The sequence below is a fragment of the Coturnix japonica genome, chromosome Z (assembly GCF_054131305.1).
Source record: "Coturnix japonica strain WE chromosome Z, WE-NBRP24, whole genome shotgun sequence".
NCBI classification, from domain to species: Eukaryota; Metazoa; Chordata; class Aves; order Galliformes; family Phasianidae; genus Coturnix; species Coturnix japonica.
In genome coordinates this window covers 43,801,988-43,829,959 of record NC_140702.1, presented here as the reverse complement: position 1 = coordinate 43,829,959, position 27,972 = coordinate 43,801,988, and the positions used below count along the sequence as shown (strand labels likewise).

The window sequence follows — 27,972 nt, the reverse complement described above, 5'->3', positions numbered from 1 at the left end:
AAATGTATTTCTTACACACAGTGCTAAAAAAGATCAATCTGTTATTCTTGCACACATATAAAAACTGTAAAAATAATACCGAATGGGAAGTACACAGTGGTACTAATGAATAACCACACAGTTTTATGCAACTCAGTCTTCATAGGCAGATAGCGTGGAAGTATATTTAGTTTTTATTCTAGTACCACTACTGGAAGTAATATTAAGCTTTGTTGATTGGAAATCAGGACTGTAGCAAACAAAACACTTTTAAGGAATGTAATGATATGTCCAGTTGGGAAATTGAGAAAAGTCAGTTAACAGGACTAAGCTTTGTCTTTGTGATAATGTTGTTCCAATAAGGCTACATCACCTCCTTATGTTTAGCAGCAGCAATATTAAGTCCATAGTGAAGACAAAGATTGGAGATGACAAAGTTAAACAATACATCTGAAGTGTCAGCAACAGCAAATACAGAAGACAGTGGTAGTCTGCTATAAGTGATGCCCTACTGGTTGGAAGGCTGGAAAAATACAGTATATAATGTGCTACAAAAAGGTCCTTTACGTTAATTACCATTTCATGTTACCAGAAACTCATCATTTGTTTCAGCTGAATGCAAAGATGGAAAAGATTCTCTTTCACAGTACTATTGAAATCTTGTCTTTGCCCCCTACATTCCTTACATTGGTGTATAGTGGCCTGGTGGAATAAAACAAAATGTTTTCATTGTTTTGAAAAGGCATAAATAGTTGATTAAAACTTGACAACTGTAAAACGAACATTAGAAGACTTGCGTAGTGATGGCATGGGTACTCAAACTGCAAATACTTGCTCTTCTCAGTTTCACTCAACTCAGTAAGCTTTGCTAAAAAATCAAAGCATTTGGCCACGTCTTCTCTTCCGCTGTTTTATGAATCTTCCCTTCACGCTCACTCAACTTTAGATTAAATCCAAGTAGAATGCTTTGATTAAGTGCTTTAGAATGCAGTTTTTAATTTCACATTTATTGTTTGAAAGAAAAGTCCACTGATTCTGAACATTTTCTAGAAAAGTTCCACATGCTACACAACATTTGATGCGGGCCCAACACAGTGTCTACTTGAGATGCAGTCTTGTCTTGTGATGTTCATCTCTCCACTAGCACAGACGCAAACCCAAATCGTGCAATTATTGCTCCAGATAACCACTGTGCAGTAATGAAGTATGACAGCTGCACACCATCCTTTTTTCAGGCCAAGAGCCAACCGTCGTTGCTGAATATGGCCAAAAGAGGGCACTTCGAGAATAAGAGAGGAAAGTCTCTACATCACACTTCAGAATTAGCTAGGCGGACTACTGTCTGAAAACACTACTCAACCTCAGAGACATAATGTATGCTAATGTCTCAAGCCTAAATATTCATCAGCATTAACTGTAAACCATGAGAAAAAGTGCAAGGATGTTTGTATGCATGCCCTGTTATCCACTCAGAGCATGTTTATCCCCAGTCTGTGCCTTATCAGGACAGATTTTTCTGTTTCATATTTCATCTTTTTATAAGAATACAGGATCAGAGTCAAAATTTTATCCCCACAGAAAAGGTAACATTCAGTGGTCTTGTTACTTCATTGTATATATCATGTAAAAAAATTTAACTGAGGTTCCCAGAGTTGAGAGGATTCTGTATTTATAGAATTGGTTCTCTATGTACAGTTAACACAGACAGTGATATCAGAAAACAGAAGGAATAAAATATATGCCCCTATCACAAATGTATCAAGAATAATCATATTCTTGATCCTCTCCCTTTACAAGCACCAAAGTGTAATGACCTGCTATGAAAAATGATTAGCATGAAAACCTTTTAAAATCAAAAACAGAGTTTTTCTCATCTCATCATTGGCACATAAACCAAAACTGACTGCTATTATTCACCTAAGTGCTTTACAGAGACTATAGTAATTGAAGTCCTTCCAAGGAAAAGTGAATACAGGAATTATAACAAATACAGATATTCTTCATTTCAAGCTCTAGTCTAGCCCTTTCATCCACTTACCTCAAGCTCACTTTTCTTAATGTATTGCTGCCAATTGCTATCTTAAATTCTGAAGTCATATCTCTAAATGCAGTGACAAAGAACAGTTGAATTTAAGGCTCAAAATTTGTATTTATTTTTAAAGAGAGAAGGGAAGTAAAGTCAGTTCAAAATTTAAAAAGTTCATAAAAGGCTAAAACTCAAGATATTTTAAGATGATTCTTGTGGCAATTTTAATGATCAAAACAGTTAATTCAAAAAGGAAACATCCACCAAAATCAGCGACTGTATTAATGTTTTAAAGGGAAGATCCAAAAATTCATTATGAATAGCATTCATGACAATTTAGCCCTTCATTTTCAATGAACTGTTTGCAAATTAACTTTGGTTCTCTGCAGATTCAGACTACATGCTGTATACTCCGAGTCTCTGCCTTTAAAAATTACCCTGTCACTTGGTTGTCATTTAAGGTGTATCCTAGTCCTATTAGACTAGACAACAAACACTAGAGATATTGCAGCTGTGAATCTCCCATGAAAATTCACAGAAATTTCAAGAATCTCCAGTTCCTCATGCTAGCATTTGTACAGATATACAAGGCTATCATAAATTACATTTTTCTTTTTCTAGATCCAGAAAAGTCAAGCCAGTTTTGGGAATCATTGTCATTTCACCACAACATAAATGATGCTTTCTTTGGTTAATTACTTCCATAAATAAAGGGCCCAAAACAAGCTATCGTTCATAGGTATAGTACCCTATCCCTCTTAATAGCAAATATCTGTATCTATATATAAATTTGTTTAAAATATTTTCACAAATACCTCCCATCTACAAACACCTAAATCAACTCCAGCTAACTGTGACTAAGGAAGAGAAAATGTAAAATGCTTATTACTGTAAAGATAATATACTGTTTCTCATGGTACATTACACTGACAAATTAAATATACATTTTTAAAAAGTAGTCATTCTTGTATACATACCATATGATTTTGTTGTTGTTGTTGAATTATTGCGAAGAAATCCTTGGGGTATTAGGGAAAACATGCTTTGCATCTGCATATTTTACCCCGTGAGTTTTCAATTTTCATAGCTTTTGCTGATTTAAATACATTAATTTTTTCCACTTAGACTGTATCTATTCAGAAGAATGATTGTAAAATGTAAGATCTCTCTATATAAACATACACATGTATTTATAATAGCCTCTCCAATAAAAGTTTAGGAAAACATCTGCTTGTTTTAAATGCTACCTTTTATAGTGCAGTGCTGCATGGTTAAAATCATGCATCACAAATAAATGGCAGTATAAGAGAATTTTAAACACATGCAGCAGAAATAGAGACCTCAATATTATCTAAAAGACCTACAGATAAAAACAGTAAAAATAAAAATAAAAAAATCAAGACACTTAGTGGGAAAGCTAACAATCAATGTAAACTTCAGTGTTTCCTACCAGAGGAAAAAAAAAAAGACAGGAGTCATTATTATCAAAACAATAGTATAAGACTGCATTCCAGTCATTTGTTTTTACTATTAACTTCAAAGACAAATAAAATCCTTTTGTAAAGCTAATCTGAAAGTGAATATATCTAAATGTAAACATACAAAGATGTATTAATTTCAGAACAGAATCAAGACCACTATTAACATACAGCTTGGGACATACTGTGACGTCTACAATTGGTGGGTAGTTTTTAATTGACTTGAAGACTGTTATAGTCCTATTATCATAAAACCTGTAACACACTTCCAGCATGGAGGACCCATCTGTGCCCACCATCCATCTGTTTAGACATGATTGGCGAAGTGGTAGGGAACTCGCAGTGGTTGCCTCTGTCTGAAAGGAATAAACCACAGGATCTTCCAGCGAGTGCCAAAAACTTCTGAGAAGGTCTGCTGCCATGGCTTTCGGGGCCTCGATCTATAGAAGACAGCATTGTTAGTGAAAGACAGCACTCCCATGGTGCACTTCAGTCAGCTAAAACAATACACATTTGCTAGGGATCCACTACTGGACTTCCTTTACTGCTTCCTGCAGCTGAAACACAGCTTCAGAAAACAAATTATCTATGTCATCAATCAGCTAAAGGTAACTTCTGAAGCAGAGAAGAACCTCTGAATCCATGAAATGTATGTCAAGAACACAGTAGCAAGTGGTTTTTCATCTGTATTTTTGTAAGGAAATGCAATTCCACTCATCTATTAGTAAGGAAGGAAAAAGAATAATGTGTGTCTGCTTTGTATAAAGCCAACTATTACAGGCTTAGAGAGCTACTGCAAGAGATAGGAATCGTTGGGTACATTAACATACAAAATAATTTAAACAGTGCCTTTAGTTCCCCGCCTGTCTCGCACAATCAAACAAGCAGCTACTCCTTCAGCAAATAAATGTAGAAAGTTTACAGCACTTACATATCTTCACAACAGTTTGACATCTTTTCTATGCTTGTTGTGTCCTGTTGAGGAAAAGAAAACAAACTGAAAAAAACTATTTCTTAATACTCCTCTACATTATCATGCGATTGTGAAAGGAAATAAAGCAGGGAACAATTCTAAGCATATGATGTTTTGGCTTTGGTCCATTAGGTCACATATTACTCACATTCCATACTAGTTGTTAACAGCTGTGAGATTATATGCACAACAAATTTATGCAGTTTGTTAAGTGATTTTTTACAAAGATGATGAACACGATATAACATTTTATTGTGCAGTTTTACTACGATAGCATGCAGTACATTATATTAACTAAAACTACAGCATTATTAAGGTTCAAATGCATTCAGATATTACAATTAATTCACAAGACATTTAGAAGCAGCGTGCACAAAGTAAACTCTTGCCACACTTTTCATGAGCACTCATTCTAGACTTGGAGTAGTCCACTGAGATAACCACAGGAATTAAATACATTTATACCTTAATAAAAAGGAACCATTAACAGAAGCAGTACTCTGAAAAGCAAGAACTAATAAGAAATGTTGCAGTTCTGATCTTAACAAGTATCATAATGCAAACAGCTGCTAAGAATATACCAGTCATTTCCAGTTTCTAGAGAAATGTCTTAAAAGTAAATCACTGAATCACAGAATCGTAGGGGTTGGAAGGGACCTCTAGAGATCATCAAATCCAACCCCCCTTATGATTATTTAAAAATTCAGCAGAAAATAAACAGTATCCAAAATGAAGATGCCCCTTCTGCTAAGAGTAAACAAAATCACGCTTTCCTGAACATAATTATCCTAATAAGTCACTAGCTTTTGTAACCAATAGATCAATTTAAGCTTAGTTCATCTCCAAATAGAACTTCTAGAACTACAAACAGTGCTTTTCTCTTGCTTCCACACTGTGTAATTAATGAAAAGCAAGCTCTGTAGACGAGTATCACTTCAACTCCAGCAGAATTAGCGTTTCCAAGGGCTGCCACAGCTCATTATATCCCAAAATCATTAATCAGAACCAAAATACAATAATTCAAATATTTTTCATGGTTCCATCTTCTTTTCATGGCAGCTTGATATTTCCCTTCACTCTTCATTCTTTAGGCATGTACATAATGCACCTGTCAGATTACACCAGCATCTGAATGAAACTGAGAGCTTGTCTTTATTATCCTAGCCATCCAGAGATGCAAAGGATGTGGCTTAATCAGGCTGTGACTTCATTAAGTAATCTGGAAACACCACCTAGCAATGAAACTGCACTCCTTGGCTGTCCTTGTTATCCGTGCATTCAGTTCAGTGCAGGCACTGCTGGGATGGCCTACCCTGCGGCCTATTTGCTGATCTCTAGATTCACTACTGCAAAGGAGAGAAGTTGCCTATCCTTACTCCAACCCACCAGGAAGAAAATGTTCCTCCCTGTTTCTGTAGAAAAGGCATGCCCACTGCAGATTATGTAAATCCATTCTGGATCCATCATTAGGTGGATCTGAACAACTGCTCAAGAGCAAGAGAGGACCAGACTGGAGACAGCAGACTGTAAATAACGGTTTTTGTTCCAGTTCCTATAAATAAACCTTGTGGGCCTGTCTAGCATACTAGCCTGCCTTCCCTCCCCTCATCTTCCACAGGTAGCAGCAAGAAAGCATTAGAAGACATTAGCCATTTTCCCTGTTACAGAGGGATGGGGCTGCACAGCCAAAGCATATTCTGTTTCCTTGGCCTAGCTTTTTGTTTAGTTTTCATATGACCAAATGGAAATCACACACAGCTGAATAAATAACCACAGAGATTACTTTCATGACATATCAGTGAGGTTATAACAGTGGTTTCATGACATGCTCCTTACATAACTGCAAAAATATCACTGGGAATTACCTTCTCATCACCTCAAGCTGTCTGTCCGATGGTACAAAATACTGCAAGTGCATTTGAAAGCAGTGACTGCAAACTAATGTTTTAGAACAGGGCTATGCTAGTCCAGTCTATAACTGATTTCCAGCTATCAAGGATTTACATTACCATTATACAAAATGAATCTTAAAACAGCTTTGGGTGCAGATTCTCAGTAACAAACTAATACATTAAGCAGGGCTTTTTGCTGCTTCTCTACATGGTCTGTTCATTAATGTGTTTGTACTGCTACCTAAAACACCGTATTTGAGATTTTTAGAGCAATTCCCTGTTTGGAGATGGGGTGGGGGAAAGCTGTATTTCACTTTGGTTGTCGCCGTGGCACTGAAACCTGAAAGATGCTCCATAGTGTGTGCTTGTTTCAAAAAAGCAAACCTCTGCCAAGTGCAAAAAGCATTACAACAGGACCTGCCGAAAGTGTCCATAAGACTGTCAAACTTCCAAATCTCTCCAACTTACTATTGTATTTGGATAGGAAGTCAAAGAAAATAATCTTTTCTTTCCTTCTTCCTGCATTAAAGTTCAAGAAACTATCATTTGCAGTAAAAGAATTTAGCTTCACAGTAAAAGAATTGGGCTAAGCAGCCAATGTTTTGTTTCTGGGATACCTTTTCAGAATCTATATTTAAAAAAAAATATATTTATAGACACATTTTAAAAGCTGTGAGCTACTGCTTGAGGGAGTGGGAGGAAAGATCTCTCTTTGAAGTTTAGCTACTTAACAACTGCTGGAGACTAACTTACCAAATTCCCCCCCTGCTTCCCTCTCCCAGCACCACTGCCAAACAGCTGGGCTCATTTGAAATGTATTTTAATTTGACAGTGAACCAATTTACCTTTTCACATGAAAGTGAAACTTCACAGCACCCCAGGAAACTCAGCAGCCCCTCTGGAGATGGAAGAGGAAGGAAAGGGAGATATATTCTTCTTTCAGAAAAGGAGGACCAGGAGGACCAGAGTAACCACTCTTCTTCTGAATGCATCCTGCTCATTAATATACCTCATGAATGGCTTTCAACAAGAATATCACCTCACTTACTTATGCATTTAATGCATACAAGGGCTTTATTACAACATTGGCATTACTGCATTCAGCCTAAGAGGCTTTGTCTGTCTGCATATACTATCAGCTTGGATTACTATTAATAGAACACTACTAAGAATTTTTGTTTTTGTTTTTTTTCAGACTCATAGCCAATGCTGATGTTTAAATGTTCCTAGGGGTTGGTATTCATAGAGAAGTTTAACATCACTTGGTATGAACAACCTTGTTAAAGCTACTGAGCCCTAGTAACCTCCATCTTCATGAAAAATACTGAATTTACCATAAGTCAAAACTGACTAATGACACCAATAAGTGTCGTAAGGGAGAAAAAAAAAATCATAACTCAATGAGAAAGGAAAAAGAAATTCAAGGAAATAAACACAGAAACCGTTAGCAGCATATATCTTTAAAAAGAGACAAAAGGAAAAGTGCTCAGATTCTGCTGAGGAGGTATAACATGATTGGTTGTTTTATTTTTTAATTGCAGTTTTTTTGTTTCTGGGTTGTTTTTTTTGTTTGTTTTTGTTTTGTTTTGTTTTTTTGCGTTAAGGACTTACTACAAGTTGAGCAGCTTGCCTGCTCTAAGTAAGCTACTGCAACAGCTAATACTGTTAGGAATGATAGGAGTGTTGAGAGAATTCTCTAGACTTAAGATTAATTTGCAAATGAATGCACCTGTGCTACCTACAAAGAGAAAGAAATCTTTCACATCAATATTTTTAATAAGTATAACCAACTGCCTCGAAAAAAAGAGGTTTCAAGAAAGATCCCATACACTGTTTAACTAATGGTGCTATAGAATAAGATTCATCATGAACTGATTTGTGATGGAGCAAGCACGTGGAAGAAATTCTTTCCTCTAAGCGGTTCATGTTTTCCAAAGGAGAAGCAGTAATTCCTTACTCACAGAACTAACTCCAAATCATGTAGCCACAATGTCTGGTTCAACTTCATTTCTGTACTTGCTTGAAGTGATGTGTAATCAATACAGTTTTATTTAATACTCGTATTGGAAGAAGGCAAGCAATAAGTCCCACTTTCTTAAATCGATTATTCTCAAAGACTTAGAACACAAAAATCAGTTTGGAAGTACATAATAACATGGAAAGAGGAAAAAACAAACAAAACTTTGCAAGTCTTCCTGGACTTGCAACCATTGCTTTCCCATTAAAGTACCACTCTATCTGAATAATCCACCAGCTTTTCATTCTCCTACCTATCTTTTCTTGTTTGTTTGGAAATGGCAGATGAGCACTTGTGGAATACCAAAAACTGAGCATCTCACAAAAATAACTGTGAGAATTTCATAAATTTCACTTGTTGGCATTAACTACATTTTGATTTTACTTATGGCTACATTTTATCATTGTTTTCTTAATCATGAATTCTTACACAAGAAAATATGATTAGTTCTATCAATATCAGTTAAATTCAGTTTGAAAATTACTAGTTGAGTTCTAGCTTCTATATTTTAAAATCCTTAAATCAGAGAACTGCCTGCAAAATTAAGAAGAAAAGAAGCTATGGTACACATGTAAGGAATATTCCCACACACTTCTAGTCTTTGATGTACTGTGTTTATAAGACTTCTTATGCATTTGTCAGTTATTGCTAAATAATTCAGTGAAAGAAAACATGAAGACAAATTAGGAGTGCGTTTTCAAAGAAGGTGGTGTAAACACGTTTCCTTAGTCTGTTTCAAATCCATGGTGTGTTAGGTGCAGATGCCTGCATGACTGCAAAACACATGACAAAACATGCATATTGTACTTCTTGATACACAGCAATAAAAGAGAAAAAATATTAAGGAAAGAAATGCTTTGCAAGGCTAGCTACTGGCTGTCCTCACACATCTGAATCTGACAACTGTGCACTCGGCCTGAGAAGAGGCAAACACTGTCATTACAGTTTCTTATTTTCAGCTGTTTCAAGGTAATTCTCTAATTATTATTCAGAAAAATTATTGAATTGCATCATGACTTCTTCCCCAAGCAGTGAAGAATATATCATTGGTGTGGTATTTTTCTTGATTCCTTGCCAAATATAAAAAGTCTTTGACTAAATTTTCAAAGTAATTCATTTCCTTAAAACTAATATAAATAATGGTTCTCAATAAAAGTATTCTCAATTTACCTAAAAACATGCTGTGATTTAAAAACAGACAAGATCTTCTGCAAATTTGGATGTTTTACACTTGAATTTATTCTGATACTTTAAATAGCTCATGAGAGAGCTTTTTAAAAGAAATTAAGGTTTTATTTTGATGGAAGATAGGCTTCTAAGAGTGGCGGGATATATTCATTTAAAAATTAAACTAACTCATTCTCTGTTTGAGAAAAATACAGAAGAGATTCAATTTAAACAGTTAACAAAATCTCATTCAAAGACCAAGACCAATTAATTCCTGACCAATTAATTTATTGGACTTTATGTTGTCTTCTAATAGGAGATTTATGTATCAGCAGATTAAAGGTGGAGACAGGAAAAGGAGAATGGATAAGAAGAATGGAGTAGACACGGGCTGACAGGGTTCACATGAACTTATTTTCCATTATATCACTAATTTCAAATTATTAATGGGGTATACACTTTACATACATTCTGTTCGTCCTCTACAACTTGTATTTCATAGTTTACTATATCCAGGTAAAGTATGTGCTTGCCTAAGAATCCTGATTTCCCCTTTAAACCCCATTTTTTTCTGTGCTAAACTTAATTATGAGGATTAATAGTTCTTAATAGTTCTGTGATTACTTTTCTGCCATCCTTAGGATAAAAAAAAAAAAAAAGAAAAGAAAAGAAAAAAGCCCTTATTATTTCACTAATCAAAACAGTAATTAATAGATGATCTGATTAAAGATATGATTACAAATATTTTTAACTGTAAGATACTTCTGAAGAAAAAAAATAAGCATTTTAGCACAACTACAGCACTCATGCTTGCAATATATTAAACAATAATGGATCAATACTGTAAAACATGCAAACAACAGCACAAGGTAGTATGTAACAAATATCTACATTTAAACACGCTCCTAAAGAGACAAATTTATGTGGATAGGCATCATACTGTACACCAGACAGACTCTTGAACACCACCTGTTAAACTATTTTCCTTTCCATTCTCCTCAAGGCAAATAAAGGGAAATTTCTCTACCTCATCCACATAGCTGGTATACACTGGTATATCACAGCGCACTGCTGAAACCCCCAATTAACAGGAAACCCCTGCAGCATTAATTAAATTAATAAAGTCACTGTCCACTAAGGTTATGATAATACGTATGCTCCCTTGCATAAAGAACACATGGTATCTATTAAATTTATAGAAGCCCATCCATTACATAGTTTTGCTCCAGAAAACCAATTTATTTACTAAGTAATTATAAAGAAAACTGTGTGCCTGCTGTCTGGATTTAAAACCACAGAAAATCCTATTTGATGGAGTGTAATGGAAAAATAAAGAAAATGTATATAATTTCCTATGGCTTGTTTGAACATATGGAAAAATGAAAACACTAACTGTTTAGTATTTGAAATAAAAACAATCAAAGGTAATCCTTTAAAATTAGGGTTCAGATTAGTCTCTGCAAAGGATGCTGTTTAACTGAAACATCTGGTAGTGTTATGTTGAGAGACAGACCTTTTTTAACTTTGGAAATGAGATTAGTAGATCCGTTATTTGTAAGTGTCCGAGTAATTTCTAATTATTTTATCTGGGTCACAGATAATCCGCTTTTACAGGGCTCCCACAATGACATCAGAGGATCACTGCTGAACTGATTATCCTGTTACCTTCCACCATCCATGGGAAGATGGGATTTTCCTTTTGTGCAGAGGAAGAGAAAGAGAGAACTGTCTGATTGCTTTAGACAGGTGGCAGCCAACAAAACAAAAAACAGCGCAGACCTTGAGAAGAAACCAACCCTCACATATGTAAAGTTTACCACGTGCCTTAAAACAGGCCAGAAAACTGAGTATTTTTAGCAGTGTCTGGTGCAATTTTAAAACCTCACTGGACACAAAGCAAAAATGTTTAAAAAAGAGTTTGCAACATATCAAGATGATCAGATAGATCATTCTTTAAATGCTATGCCATAGTACTTATTACTTGAACTACAGCAATATCTTGTAAATCAAACATAACTGATATCAGTAGAAAACCTGTGTTTTTTAGCATCATTTAACTGTTGAGATTATGCAAAACAATCAATCAACCAAACAAACAAACAAAACCAACCCAAAAATGATTTCTGTAAGCAGAACTGGAACACAATTCTATGAGCGAAACAGACAAGTGCAAATGCCAGGGCTGGTCTTCTACTAATATATACTCAAGTAACCTGGCATTTTCACCTTTTTGAAGGAGGGAGTGTGGATTACAGCTCTTTACCTCTCGTAATCATAAATTTGAAGCCATCTTTAGCTGATAAGAAGACTTTTTTATTTCCTTTTTGTGAATTTATGTCTTTTCATATTTGGTTTATATGCACTTTTCTAGGAAAACAAGTACCTGCTGTGTAAAACAAAAACAAACAAAAGAGTGAACTAATTTTTAAAAAAAAAAAAAAAGTGAAGAAAATGTGTCATCAGAAGGGAAACTAGCCTTTGGACTCTTTAATTTAACTTATCAAATTTTATTATACAATATAAGGATAACTACAGAAAAAAAGAAGGGAAATGGAAATAAAATGAAGTAACATCTATCCTTCAAGATCTGCTTCTAAGTTCAGTGCAAAATATTCTCCCTGCATTTGTTGTTGCAGTACAATGTCATTAACTGGCATAATCAGTAGTTACTATATGGCATATTTTGGATGTTTTTGTAGAATTTTTTTTTTTCCTAAAATGGAAATGTCTCAAGCATAACATTAATTTATATATAAATACTATTCTTATTGTTTATGACAAACCAACAAATATATTAAATATCTCTCTGCCTTGATGAAGTAGTTTAGAAGCACCTGTACTAGAGCTACCTTGTTAGCGTGTTCTTCTTGCAGTGATGGGAGAAATAATTGCTCATGGTAGAGTCCCAGCTAGAAGCAATCTGAACTAAGTGGTACAAATAATAAACAGGCATTATTCACAGCAGGAGGACACAACTTTTTTTTAACTTTTTTTTTTTTTCTTTCTTTCTTTTTTTTTTTTTTTTTTTTTTTTTTTTTTTACTTACTGTACTAGTCTAAGCTTGCCTTTTCTTCCCAAGAAGTCATTGAATATGCTTTGCCACCTAGGAATCTACAAATACTGACTCATCTCCTGTTAAAAAAGACAAAACTTAAATTTGCAGGACAGGCAATGACAGGGAATAGAGGATTAAAAAGCAACTGTAATGCATGGAATACAAGCAGGCCTTCAATACTACATGATCTACTAAGGGAAATAACTTCAGACCACAACAACTTCTTGGTTGAAACTGAATTCTATCACCCAGCTCTTCAGAAGCACAAAAGTGGTTAGCAGTAAGACTAACTGTTATGCTGAGAATTTAAGGAGCGTATCCTCTATATCAGAATCTGAGATTTTCTCCTTGTTTCAGTGATTTCTAAATTAGACATAATTCATCTACATTTATCTACAAGGTTTCCAAGTAAAAGTTACACAAGAGAAGAAGAAGTGCTAAAATTCAGGATGATCAGGAGAGTAAAAGCAAACAGAGCTTTGGGAAAGAACTGCAGGAGAATGAGAAGAGCCATGTGCCCTTCCTGCTACAAGTGTGTTTCACATATGCTAGTTTCTAGGGAGAAAGCACTAATCTCATATAAAGTGGCCACCTCAGCTGCTCCTCAGTTCATGAGAATAATTCATGTCAAAAGTTCCTCTAAGGACAGTTTTTGCCAACCAGCTGCTCTCCTCTCATTGTGGGAAGTCACCTCCCCTGCTCTTTGACTGCCTGAACCTTCAGATGAGATATAAATAGCAGCGTGCTCAAGACACTCCAGCAGTAATGGCACAATAAGAAAGGTGGAATACATAGCCAGAGAGATAACTGAATATTGGGTAACTTGTCTGCTTGTAACTTTGCACAAGAGCCATATGTAAGTATGCTAGATACAGTAGTTTTATGAGACACAAGACTTTATCCATGCATATACACCGGTATCCACTGAACACATGTGATTGAGGACAGCAGAAGGTAACATGCTTTTTTTCTTAGTTTAGGAATTCTTACATAAAGGATCTACTATTATAAACAAGGAGACTTGCACAATGACACAGATCAGACAACTGCAGTGCAGCACTGGAATTTGGCGACTGTCAGAATACAAAGCAGAATTCCTCACCTGCTCTTCATCGAATGTTTTACTATTTTTAGCTATTGCACTGTTTCAAACATATCTGATTATCTTGGGTATGCTCTTTTCATCACATGAGTTGGACATTCCTGACTTTGGAAAAAAAAGTATCAAGGAGAGAAAATTCTAGAATTTCTCCTTAAAATCCTATGAAAAACTCCTTTCATATGGCTTACTGAGCAACGATAGCTTTATTACAGTGAAGTAATACAGAACAGTAAACTGTGCTCAGAAAAGTTATATATATATATATAGGGAACTTCATGCAAATATATTCCATATATTCAACTTTACCAACCACGCTGGTGTGGCAAAAAAAGATAAACAAGCAATTTTCCTTTCTATAAGCGTGGAGAATCAGTACAAGCACCAGAGTGCTCTGAACTATATCTTGCTTCATATCTGAGCTACATTTCAATCATTTATATTTGAGTAGTCATCATACTGTGGAAATCAACCATACATACAGAAGCAAGAAGGTACCATTTCAGGTACCACCTCTTTACTACTGGAAAGAAAACTGGTTTTTTTTCAGCCTTAGCTGCTTGTATTACTTTATTTAGAGATAGGAAATAGAAACTATTGGCTTGCTGTCTGGAAAGTTATATGATTGTCTTTAAGCTCCCTTTATGGAGAACCAAAAAGCTTTGCTATACTATGAGTCAAATTTAGATAAATTTTTACCTTCCAAAATCCAATTTTTGCAGAATTTGAAATACAGGTAAATAATAAAGATAAAACCCAACAAACTTGAACTTACTTAGCCTATCTAAACAGAGGCCCCCACTCTCTTCCAACCCAATTGCAGATGTCTGTGCTGTTTCAGCAGTTTCTGAAGTGTATGATCTCAAGAACAGCTACGGAGCAATTAAAGTAACTGCACATGCCTATGCCTGCATTTCTTTTAAAATAACCTCAAACCTGCACTACTGGTCTCTAATGATTGTCTAAATTGTGGTTAATGTTTATCTGTACCTTAAAATAAATTCATCATGAATTCATCATTTTAAACAGAGCTCACTTCAAATAAAATTTGACCTGTTTATGCAGAAATGCTGGGTGCTGAACCCCAACACAGTAAGCATGTTAATACTATCTCTAAGCAACCTTATTTTATTGCTTCTACAGGACACAAATGCATCTACACTGCACTCAGCACTGTGAGCGAACACATCCATTTTCTTTGTTTCCCCACTCTAACATCACAAGGGTCTTAGTGAAGGCCTGAAACCAGTCACCTGCTGCCCTCTCATCTGCCTTTTTCACTGGCTATCCAAAATTCTTGGGAAAACAAATCCCCACACTACAATACTGACACTATACACTTAGATTTTCTGACACAAGTTGCAGGCTAAGCACAACCTCAACAACAGATTTGAGGTGTTTTTTTGTTTTTTTGAAGTTTGACGAGCAGGATTAAAACACTGAAACAGGTTAAGCAGGGAGGCTGCATTGCTTCTGTATTTAGATATATTTGACAGAGGAGACTGAGAATATGACTGTATAAACACTTTCTATGCAGCTGGCCCTTCTTTGAGACAGGGTTTATCCTTCAGAAGACCCTTTTAATGTATATTATTCAGTGCAACAGTATTCACATGATGTGAACAGGGATACAAATTACATATTTCTGCTTTCCAGTAATCCCAGACCCAAAACATTGAGCATAAAAGGCAAGCATAGAAGTCCCATTTCAGGTAGAGTGCAGTGAGAGGCACTTCAGACCGAACATTCTGCTGTCTGACTCTCAGAGACTGTAGAGTCTATCTACATCTGCAATATTGTGGCGTGCTTGTTTGTCAAATATGACAAAAGAAATCATTCAGGCATGCTGGAGTTCAACAACCAACAGAAAAGGAGGTGGTTATTGAAAACATTATTTTCAGCTCCTACCTGTTTCAGGACAGTAGCCAGCTCAGTAGTTGCAATGGGACACACAACACAGTATGTTACACACCGGCACAGAGAAAGCAGCCTTTCATTATTTAGTATGCTGCTGGCAGCCTAAGTGCATAAGGGGTCAGACTGAACATACTAAGAGTTCATGTGTGTCACAGAGGCAGTACAGAAGGCGTCCTGTGTTAAAATATAAATGTTCCAAGTTTCAGATGTGTCTGACAATTGGTTTCACTCCATTTTTCTTTCATATATATTAACAGTATAGATAGATACTGATAGCCTGTGCCAAAATTTAGTGTAGCTTCTAGCAGCAGCAGGCAGAACCGCACATGTAGGTTTTGTTTTGTACTCTCCTGCATCATGTCTTGTGTTTTGGTGTAGTACTAAAAGCATGCCTTTTTGTTTCTTTTCATATAACCATTTAGCAGTCTCAAGACATGCACATTTCAGCATATGAACATTAAGGCTTCTTGAGTTTTTGTCTCCCTCCACCAGTGGAAAAGGAGTAGAATCCAGATGTCTTTACCATTTCAGCTAGATATCTAACAAGGCAAAACTCTGAATTACACAGACAAAAAGATGTGTGCAGTCATTTAAACACAGAGCTGACTTGTCAGCCAGTCCCTGGAGCAGAAATCAGGCACACAGTTACAGGGCACGAAGATAAACATCCCAGCAGAAAGCTGGAAGATGGCTAGACAGTGTATTATTTTTGCAACAGTCACACAAGGATCAGAAGGCAGTAACTTGGAGAAAGAAAACACAATGAAAACAGTATTATTTTTATCTAAAAGATTTTAAAACTACACAATATTGTTTGTCCTTTATCCCATGCAAAGGAATTATGTAATACAATTAGAAGGTTTTCCATTATGCATCTGGTGGGTTAATACACAAACCCTGGTAATGCCAATATTAATTCTCAGCTCTCAATCAGTTGTAGTCACAAAGATGCAGTTATCTTGTACTTCACTGTGTCTAAAAAATGTCTAGCAAACCAGGTCATACATTCTTGCAGATATGTAGAGGTCTGACTAAAGCACTGTCTTTGTTCAACACTGGAGTACTCTAAATATTTCTATGTATTCTTAATACAGTTCTAAAGGATTCATTAGCAGTGATTAATTTATTATGTACAGAAGCAACAAGTGCTTGCTTCTCACAGATATTTATTAAATTACCAAATACATTTAAGTGAGAAACATATCCATGTAGAAGAGGTTTTCTGCCTTACTCTTGTTTACTTCTGTAAATTTAAGTATAGAATATAAATTCGTACTGTAACAATTTACAGTCATAATACCGTCTCATTCCATAATTTAGTAACTGAGTAGATATGCAAGCTTGCTTATTAACATACTTAGGAAAAAGTATGTGCTCTCAAAATGTATGACTTAACAGCAGGCCTCACTATCACAAAGACTGAGATCATGGCATATAAGAGTTTAAAATTTTAAAAAATGTATCAAAATATAGCAAAGTAAGTACTCTGTACACTTTATCAATCTGTAACAATGTCAGGCTTTACTTTATTAACATAAAACAGGAAATTGCATTGGTAAGTGAATTATTAGACACTGGTTTGATAGAAGGCTTCTTCAGATTTTCTTGAAGACAAGACTCTTGATAAAGCACATAACAAGTAGGTGAAAGTGGGAAGGTTTCTCTATTGTCCTTTAAATACAAAATGCTTTTCTTTTTTTATAATTTTATCGAAAATAAAATGAATACATAGTACTAAAAGCAAGGGATTAAATACTTACAGTGAAAATACCAATTAGCTGAGTGTAAAAGAGTCCACTTATTCCACCTAATATTATTATACCCATGAATGCAGATATTCTTAGAAGAGCAAGTTCATGTCTAAATACAAAAACATCCTAGAACAAGACAGAAAGGAGAAAGAGACTTTAGAACTTAAAAATTAAGTCTGATCTGAGTGCATACACTAGGTAAGAACCATTCTAGATGATTTACAGCTAGGAGCAAATTGGATTTGGAGTTATGTGGCAAATCATTGATATATTTGAGTGCAAAAATTATAAAACAATCATTTATGTACGTAAACAGTTTTTTCACTACACTGCTAAAAATTCAGGGAATATATTAAGCTCAGATTAGTTTTTCTTCACTTTTTCCACCTTAAACAGCATCAGATTGTTATACACAAGCTTTATAATATAAGAAAGCCATTCTGTTAAACAGTGTAATGTCTAGAAGTTATCATCTCACAGCTACAACAAATCTTGTTCTAATACCATCTCTTTATTATAAAAATAATAACATTCCTAGCTTAAAGACAGTACATTAAACAAAAATAAATAAATCAAAGTAACTCAATTTTCTTGGCCTGACTGTAATGCTGCCTGTTATTTCACATAAACTTATCTTTACTCAGCCTCAAGCAATAGCTTATCACATTGCATATGGGTGCACAAAAATGTTGTCTCAGAGCAGAGGATATGAATTTACTGTACAACCTGGTCTGGAGAGTCTGCTTTTAGCCAGCAGAAAATACAAAAAGCACAAGAGAGTTTTAAAGCTCTTCTTCAAAGGAAACTGGAAAACATTTGTACGTTGCAGTTACTGTAGATGTACTGCAAGTTCACACCCCATCTTATCCTTTGATAATGAGTTAGCGCACCCGTTCACTTATTTATAAGTCACAATTATGTTCTCAAGGCTGTCTTTTGAATGTACACATCTGTTCTTCCACTTAGAAAAGCCAGATCACAGCAGGAAACTATTAAAACCTCTCAAGTAAACTTTAAATTACAACCAGAACATAAAAGTGAAGTGAATGAAAAAAAAGATTCCTACTGCTTTTGAACTTTTCTTCTTTATGCTCAACCACTTGGACTCAAGGAAGAAGAACTCAAATTCAGGAATACTAGGGTTTAATTGAGAACACAAACACATAGAATTTTAAAAGGTGTATGATTTTGCATTTATTTCCACTAAGTTAGAAAACATAAATTCAGGAAAAAGTTTATAATGCCTACTAAAGTAAATAATAATGGGAAGAAAGAGGAATCACTAATTAAACAACTAAATAAATTTAAAAAAAAACCAAAACACAAAAAAACAAAAAACAAAAAGCAAAACACACTCTTCTAAACTTGTAATCCAGCTCTTGTTAAGACTGGCATTTCCTTATGATGTAGGGAACATATTCATTTCCATTCTATTTAATTCTTTTTTATTCAGTCAATCAGTTAATTCAAAATAACACCCTCTCAAAACTGGTCATGATAATTTCAGTTTCCCTTTTAACCACCTTCACTGACATTTAAAGAAAAATAAAGTAAGATACTAAGTTCTACTAGATACATAAAATACCTTAATATCTTCATAGATACAGTGTTTTGTTGATCAGAAATGTTTCCATAAATTTATCCTTATCTTGACAGAAAACACTAAGACGTAAAAGAAGACTGCCAGCAGAGAAGTCACATTCTGAATCTAGCATTACACATTCCCATTAATACAAAAGATACATAGAACCTCCCAAGATTTTGATGTGACCTATTCTCTTGAACACAGTCTTCAGAAGAAAATAGCAAATAAATTCTAAAAATCAACCAATACCAAATAAAATCTCACTGTAAGGAATAAGGAACATAGCTTACGTTTTCCCTTTGAACTCATGATAAAACAAGAAACTCTCTCTCAATTCAGTATTACCAGGCAAGATAAGCTGAACAAAATTTTCATTAATTTTCATTACGTGAAGACCAAAGATTCCTATTCTACCTTTCCTTCCTCCCTAAAACATGAAAGCATCTACAGCAAAAGAAGATGCTGAATTACTAATGAGAAGAGGTGACATCATCAGTATTTTTTTCTCAACCACTCTATGTCCTTAGGGGAATCAAACCCTCTGATGCAGTGATGCCCCTGTCTTCAAAATAACACAAACTGCATTCAGAGGAAGAATTCACAGACAGAGTCATGAACTGTAAGCATACATAAACTAATATCATCAACACACAAGCTTTCTCTCTCGGCACAATAGAGTTTTGTTTCATAGCAGCTTTTTTGCACATGTGGCCAGGCTGACATCAGTGCTCTTGCCACAGATGTAAATATACACTGGTTTAACAATAAAAGCAGCACTTTAGGGAGCCAGCCCCTTTTCTCTTCTTTTGGTCAACATCACAGTCTGACTGTTCTGTCCAGTCTTCAGTACACATGGGTTGTTGCCACACTTTTCCTGCTTCCTATGTAGCTCAGATATGCTGTGTCCCTTTCATGCTTCCCCAGCATAGTTTGTTGCCTGTTAAGAGAGGCTTTTAAGATCCCATTAGCCACTACTTCTACTCATATAAACCAGAAAGACTTGGGATTTCACAAAAAGACATGGATAGAAATGTGTGGAACATAAATTTGGCACAGAGTATGAAAGTGAGGGCTGTACTGCAAACCATAAGGTATAACATTTTTATCTAAGTAATACCAAAACTTTCCACAGAAAGCAAATCTCCATGACACAGAGTCAAACAAGCCTTTCTCTCAACTCTGCTCCATGGCAGAACATACACCATGCCTTCATTTCTAAGCATCAGCTGTCATGGATGATCCCTGTAACACATACTAATGTTGACCACAAAGACTGTCACAGGTTCATCCTCACACATAGGAAAGAGGTCAAAACTGATGAGTACAGCACAAGGTCAAAAGAAGTGATGCAACCATTATTTCCAAATTCAACTTTTCCAAAAAAGGCATGAACACATTACAGAGGTCCACGCTATTTACAGCGCTATTATTTCCCTATATAGGGTTTACAATTTTAAGAACAGCACACTTAGTACAGAGGACACAGCTTCCAACAGAACTAATCCAGGACTATGGTATTTCTTCCAGAACAAAGTGAAAACAACCATCAATCTTCATAAATTTGCATTTAAAAAGTAATATGTTTTCAATTCTGCCACATAGTATATTAATTGCTAACAAAATACAGTAACACTTCATCTTTCTCTTAGGAAAGGGACACAGAATAAGCTCCATACGCTATAACCTGAGTATTTATTCTCAGTTGCAAATGTCTGGCATTTTTGTCTCAGTCTGGCGATAAAGTCAGTCTATCAATCTGGATACCACAAAAACAGTGCAGAATATATAAGAAAGCCAGGCTGCCAGCAAAACAAAATTCAGGCTTTGCAGGAGAGAAAATTCACTCACACAAAATAAAAATTAAAATTTAAAAAAAAAAATAAAAAAAAAATGCAAACAGCACTCCAACTATAAAAATAATTGTCAACACAGAGCTCAGTCCAGAGTGGCAATTCTGAAACTACTTTAGACAGAGAAAGGCAAAACAACTTTGGCATAAAAATGACACTACTAACAGATCAAGTTTTTTAAATGTTATACTCTGTATTTTTTTAACACAGATGATGTATCTATTATCCAAACTTTATTCAGTATTCATATACTGTCCCTGTAACTATATAGGAGGCTAGGCTGTTTTTTGTTTTGCTTTTGCAGAGAACTGAAGAGATTAATTTGTTTTTAACACACAAAAAAACCTCTCACGTCATGTAGGCCATTTCATAAACCCAAGAAAAAATGTCTCCTTTAGTGTCTCAAGACTCTCTCAACCTTCAGGCTTTTAATGAGAACAAAACTCTTTAGACTGAGCTTTCAAAAATCACCAGAGCTAGCTGGAGAACTCCTAATCTGTCTTATTTGGACGACAGTGTTTTCTGCTAGTATCTTGCACAGATGAGTTAATTATTATTTCCTTTGTTTCTAGCAGTAATTGCACTCCTCCTGCTGGACAAATAGAAGCAATAACCACAACCTATCCTTCTGACAGTAGACAATTAAAAGATCTGAGAATACTGTGTAAGACCTGAAGCTAAAATATTTTCTCTCTGTTGAAATGTCTTCCTTTACTAGCTTTAAAGCTATCACCTTTACCATACATACTTAGTTTAAAATGCCCAGGTTTCTCTTAGTCTTTAAAATTCAAAATGCATATTTTCACCTTGGAATAAATGCCAACAAGAAAACAGCAATAATATTTTACTTACAAATTAATCAGTACTATGATAAAATGTTTATTTTGCAAAAGTATTAAAAGTGGATTTAATTCCATAGCTTCTGATAGCTTTTGATCTATTTCACAGTTAAGAAATAAAAATTAAGAGAGAGGAGGGCACACAGCCAAAAAAAAAAAAAAAAAAAAAATCACAAATGCTTTTAATGAGCAGGAAGTAGGCTAATTCCAGATGGCTGTGTAGAAAAAAATATACAGGTTTTTGAATTTGTGCTAAACACTAGCCCATCAGCTCAGAAAAACACAAGCTCTGGGATAAAACCAAAATTTCTACAACAAATAGCACTTCTGAGAAAGGTAGAATATACTGAAGTCTCTAAAACACTGTAACACTTCAAGCTTAGTTATTATCTGAAGACTGAAAGAACTTTGCAAGATGACTGTCAAAAAGCCTCCTTATAACCAAATTTTCATACTGTTCATCTGATATAAAAGAAAGACAATTCTGACAAACGATTTTAAGCCTTAAAATTTTATGACAAATAAATCTTAGCTACATTTGAGATAAACAGTCTAGTGGGGCCCTGGTGTCATATTCCAGGAAGAAATATTGACTTGACTCCACAACAAATTATTCTGCTGATGGACAGTTGGCTGAATATGACCCAGCAGTGTGCCCAGGTGGACAAGGCCAATGGCATCCTGGCTTGTATCTGGAATGGTGTGGTGAGCAGGACTAGGGAACTCATCCTGCCCCTGTACTTGGCAATGGTGAGGCCTCACCTGGAGTACTGTGTTCAGTTTTGGGCACCTCAGTACAGAAAGGATATTGAATTGCTCGAGCAGGTCCAAAGAAGGGAAACAAGGCTTGTGAAGGGCTTGGAAAATCAGCCCTATGAGTAGAGGATGAGTGAGCTGGGGCTGTTTAGTCCAGGGAAAAGGAGGCTGAGGGGAGACCTGATTGCTCTCTTCCAGTATCTGAAAGGTGCTTACAGTGAGAGTGGGGTAGGTCTCTTCTCACTAGTGACAGGATGAGGGGAAACAGCCTCAAGTTGCCCCAAGGTGAGTTTAGGTTGGATGTTAGGAAACACTTCTTTACAGAAAGGGTAGTTAAACACTGGAATAGGCTCCCCAAGGAGGTGGTTGAGTGACTGTCCCTGGATGTGTTTAAGAGCCATTTGGTTGTGATACTCAGAGATATGATTTAGCAGAGGGTTGTTAGAGTTAGGGTACTGTGGTTAGGCTGCAGTTGGACTTGATGATCTTTGAGATCTTTTCCAACCTGAGTAATTCTATGATTCTATGGTTCCTAAATTTCAGCATGTGTACCCAGTCCCCCATGTGAAAAACTAAGACAGCTGAATAATATTAATACCAGTTTTAACATAGATCTGAAAAGATCAGACCTGCTTTGTCTACCAAATTTTTCTATTGCATTTGTATGTGATATACAATAACATAGATCCCATTTTTCAAAAGCAAGAGTGTCATATGAAGTGTCCATAATTGTGCAATGACCAAGCCAAAACCAACACAATTGAAACAAAACTACTGTGCTGTGTGTTTTTTTACCCCATTACTCTAAGTTTAGGCAGCCAAATACAGGAACCAGATTCATCATTTAGGTTACTGCTTTAAACCAAGTTGAAGTAATAATTTCATACATACTTGACTTCCTAACATCTACTTCATTTAAAGGGTATACATTAAAAATAGACTTGTCTCCAAAAGACTTGAAGTTTACACAATTTGAAGCTATCAAGAACAAACTTCAATATGCATTCATTTACAAAACCATTTACAAAACCATTTAGTATTCTTAGCATGCACAGGCTGTAAATGGACTGAAGCAAATACGATTTTCTGTTTTCTCTCTTGCATACACCACTTCCAAGCAAGGAATTTGGTTCCCTTCCATCCTACATTTAAAAAGTAATGCTAATTGACAGAGCTTGGGCTCATTACCTAAAGAAAGTGTAATTACTTAAAAGTTATAATATTCAGGGCACTCTCTCAATAAAAAGAAAATATTTTACTATTAGAGAAGCACTGCCTATTGCCATACAAAGAAAGTAACACTGCAATGCCCTATCCTGTATTCACATTTAAGTTAATACAAGCTGTGTGCACTTGGAACCTGAAAATTATATGCATGGAAAGACAGGAGACAGTTTAAGATTCATCTTGTCCTTCGATGTGATAGGTTAACTTATTTTACAAATTACAAAGTAGTTTACAAAGCTACTAAAACTAAAAGCAAAAGCATTTACATTTGATCACCTCTATGGAATATTTTCAGTGGGCTAAAAAAATCCTTGGTTCTGGTAAATTTGATATAATATCAAGTTCATATCTATGAACTTCACATTAACATTTTTACACATTCTGGATGATCCAAAGGGTATGTTCTTTTTACACCTTTTACCTCTCCTTCAACATATCACATTCATGTATATTTTCCTGGGAGCACTGCATCCCATGCAGAACAGCAAGTGAGTAAATAAGGTGCTCAGGAGGCTATGTCCCATTATTCCCTTCCAGAAACAGTATTTTTTTTACAAAGTTTAGTTCTCTTATTTTACATCACTAAGGATACAAAATAAGGCAAGAAACTTATGATGCTTAACAAAACAGAAAATGAGATCTGCTTATTCACATTGTAGAGCTAGCAAAGATGAATGTGATATCATTAGCAGAGGGAGCGACAGGGTGTCACATCAACCCTAATAATCTGCAGCACATGCAAGGAAACCTCAATAAAATTTTATGTGCACTACAAATTTCAGGAATGGTCTTTGTCTGTTCATACGTATCTGCAATAGTATCTAATTATGAATAGGTTTTAAGCTAGTTTTCTAGGTTTTTCTATTTTGTTAAGCTAGTGCTTAACTATTTTATTTCAGATTTTAGTAAGAGGTTTTTATGAATTTTTAATGAGAAAGATCTCATCACATTTTTTGTTCCCCCCCCCCCCCCAAAGTAGAGTATCAGCTCTGCTGTTCTAATACTTCCAAGCATTCTGCAAATTTCAGTCCAAGCTCTTGAATACTTTGAACGCTACAGGTACCAAACAATTAAGTGCAAAATATAAAGACTTTACATCTTCAGTTCCATAACTGTAGAACATCTTTTTACTCTATTTCAATGTATAAGCTAATTTCCCCTGTGTGTCCAAATGCATTTTGCTGAAGACAAGACTAAATGTCATAATAGCATATGTCCATATAAAACAAATCAAATTTAATTTTCCCTTAGCCCATATGACCTCTTCCAAACAGGACAAAATATTGCTTCCAAGCCAATGTATGCTTTTAACCTTTCAGAACGATCACACATCCTCAATCTTCCAGCAATGTTAAAATTTTCAAGTAAGTACTTTGTACAGAAAAAATACATTCTCTACAAATGTACTTATAGGAAAGAAAGAAATAAATCTGAAGTAGCTGCACTGCTTTATACAAACACTCACTGATCACTTCTAAAGGAATCTACCTGTTTTTTCTCCTTTCCCAGATTTCTAAGAAAACTGATGTTAGGTTTCTAACACTTCAACATCATACACCAGTTTAGAATATATTGTTATTTACCATAATGAATTTGCTTACTTCACAGTACACATCTGCATGGGTTGTTTTTTTTTTCAGTCTTTAACTAGAGAACCAGAAGGAACATCTAGTAATCAAAGTATTACACTACTAGCTATTAATTCAGCTTAGAGAGAAAAGAAATTCTTACCCAGTTATCTTTTTTCAGAGGCAAAAAGTAGTAGTAATGGCAGAAATCAAGTAGCAGCGTATAGGAACTAAGAATTTGAGTGTAGAAACACAGCTGTAAAAACAGCCAATGATTGTCTTCACCAACACAATTATTAATCCTGCAGAGAAAGAAAGTATACACAAAGATTGAAATATAAAGGCTTGTCAACACTATTTATGAATAGTCAGGCTACAGAACTACCAACTCTGTTTAAGAAAAGGTAAGATGATTTATGGGTACCAACCTTAAAAGAAAAAAAAAAAACACGAGGGGGAGATTTGAGGGTTTATGGGCCAGTTCAGCCCAGTTCTGTGAGTAGTGGGGCAAGGGACCCATGCCTTTAAGTATTTAATACACCTGTATTCATGGTGCTCAGAGTCAGCACATCTCTCCCGAGCAATGGCCTGGCTTCAGTACGGCCAATGGGCTGATGAGATCACCTCCCATTTGTGTATTGTTCAGAAGTATTTAAGAACAGCACCACATTAAGCCATAATGTCTAAAGCACTACACTGGCACTATTTTCTGAGTTGTAAACAGATAAAAGGCAAGTTTGAAAATGGTTACATCAATACAGTATGATCCTGACCTCTATTCTGTCCTTTTCATTTCGTCTATGTTTCTTCAATGGAAATTATAACACAGACCCACTGATGGCAAAGCTTATTTTCATTTTAAGCAACAATCAAGCTGACTTACTTTAAATAAAGAATCTTAGCCAGACTGACCATGTCTAGTCAAAGAACACTAAAAGAAGGAATCTCACTATAAAATAAGAGAGACCATGACACATGGGGTTTGCTATAAGGCAGTAACCTCTTCTAACCAGCACAGCTGTCAGGTAAACTAAAAATAAAAAAACTGTCTAAAAAATGAAATATTTTCAGTATTACAAAAAGCATTCACTTGTGTGTTGAAATTGTAATTTCTGATTTCCATCAAAAAAAATATACAGTTTAATTTCTTACAAAAATATTTTTCCAGCACAAGAAACTAAATTGCAACAAACAATATGCAACACACACATTAATTACATTGACATCAGTTTGAAGGAGTAAAACTTGAACTTTTAAAATACACAAACTTCAGAAAATCGTATGATGTATAACAATTCGTCAGTGGTTAAATGTTAAACTGCAACAGTTCTTCTTCTTAGTTTCACTTGTAGACAAAAAGGAATCTCTTAAGTTGTTCTCACCTGAATGATTCAGCACTACTGGGAAAGAAAGATCACAAATACACAATAGACTAGACCACGAATTTTGAAAAGATCAACTAAAACAATAGTAGGTCATTTGAATAAGTGACCTGGTCTTACCATGGACAATGGTGATCCATCCTCCTCACACAGTGTCCACAACGACTACAATGGTGTGAACGCTTTGGTCTCATCATATTGCATTTGTTACATAATTCCCAAAATTCTCTTTCTAGGGGAAGTGGTAAAGACAGACTTAGAAAGGTTTAAACTCAGCACAGCATGCTCATGATAAACACATATCTATGTTAGTGATATATGGAGGGAAAAACAAATTTACTATGAGATGATACAGTAAGCAGTTTGTTAAACAGAAACATCATAAAATCTCCCCACCATTCCAAAACCTTGAGGACTCATATTTGTCAAATACAGCTAACTAAAATAAAACACAATAAATGCTTCTGATGCACCTTCCACCTCAAAGCATCTTAAGAGATGAAGAGATGGATCTCAAGACGAAACTCTAAAACAAATAAGGCTTTTATTTAAAAATACACACTAATATTTTATCCCCAACATGAGATGCACTGAACTGATCTCCAGAAACAGCAACTAGCTGAAACTGACAGGAGCAACTATTTGTCAGCTTAGCTATTTTTTCCCAAACTGCATCACTGAAATCAGAGGAAGCCTTTGAAAACATGAAATTTAATGGTGCACTCAGATAGCTTATCTATACCTGGGAAACAAATGGCACCAACATATATATATACAAAAGCTATATTTTCTGCCTTTAAAGACAATGGTTGCAAGATTAAGAATCTTAAATATTTTAAACAGCAATGTTTTGATGCACCTAAGTTTCTTAAATCCCAGGGAAAAAATAAGCCTAGTTTTTACAGATCATTCAGAAATTCTGCATGATAAAACATTCTCACTACATAAAGAAAATAAAGTTTAATTTAGCACATTTTAAGCCACCTGCTGGCAGCCCTTATCTTGTCTTTCTTGCTGACAAATAACATTTGGACACTGGAAGTATAGAAGCGCAATATTTAAGATCATTAAACTAGTAACAATGCCATATGGAAACTGTTTTACAATCTGTTCCCATAAATCCAGTGTCACAAAGGTGTCACTCCCCAATCAAGTAGCAAACAGCAGTTCAGAAATACCTCAACTACATTTTTGAATATAAATTATACCATACAAAAAATATCTTCCCATCAAACTATAGAGTATCAGGGAATTGCATTATTACTATTGAAAGGCCAAAAACTTGAAACACATTAAATATGATTTGATGGACCTCAAATCATAATATCATTACTGCAATCAAGCCTGAGCGTCCCATCTTCAGAAACATCTACAGAGTATCATTTCCACATGGTATGAATGCAGCGTGAAA

The 27,972-nt window shown here is 35.2% G+C and overlaps 1 protein-coding gene across 19 annotated transcripts in view; it reads right to left on the bottom strand.

The window, feature by feature from the left end:
- Positions 1-965: 965 nt before the first annotated feature.
- Positions 966-27,972, bottom strand: part of ZDHHC21 (zDHHC palmitoyltransferase 21) — a 38,261-nt gene continuing 11,254 nt past the window's right edge. For 11 of the 19 annotated variants that reach the window (XM_085527952.1, XM_085527960.1, XM_085527953.1 and 8 more), the window contains 5 exons: positions 26,682-26,793; positions 25,343-25,481; positions 17,364-17,480; positions 4,415-4,458; positions 1,623-3,923 (listed from right to left, as the gene is read on the bottom strand). In XM_085527952.1, coding sequence (XP_085384078.1) covers positions 3,791-3,923; positions 4,415-4,458; positions 17,364-17,480; positions 25,343-25,481; positions 26,682-26,793 — 545 coding nt within the window. In that variant the 3' untranslated portion in view covers positions 1,623-3,790. Of the gene's footprint in view, positions 3,924-4,414; positions 4,459-7,193; positions 7,342-17,363; positions 17,481-25,342; positions 25,482-26,681; positions 26,794-27,972 lie in introns of those variants that run through there. The other 8 variants (XM_015849011.3, XM_015849012.3, XM_085527962.1 and 5 more) reach the window with 5 other exon arrangements.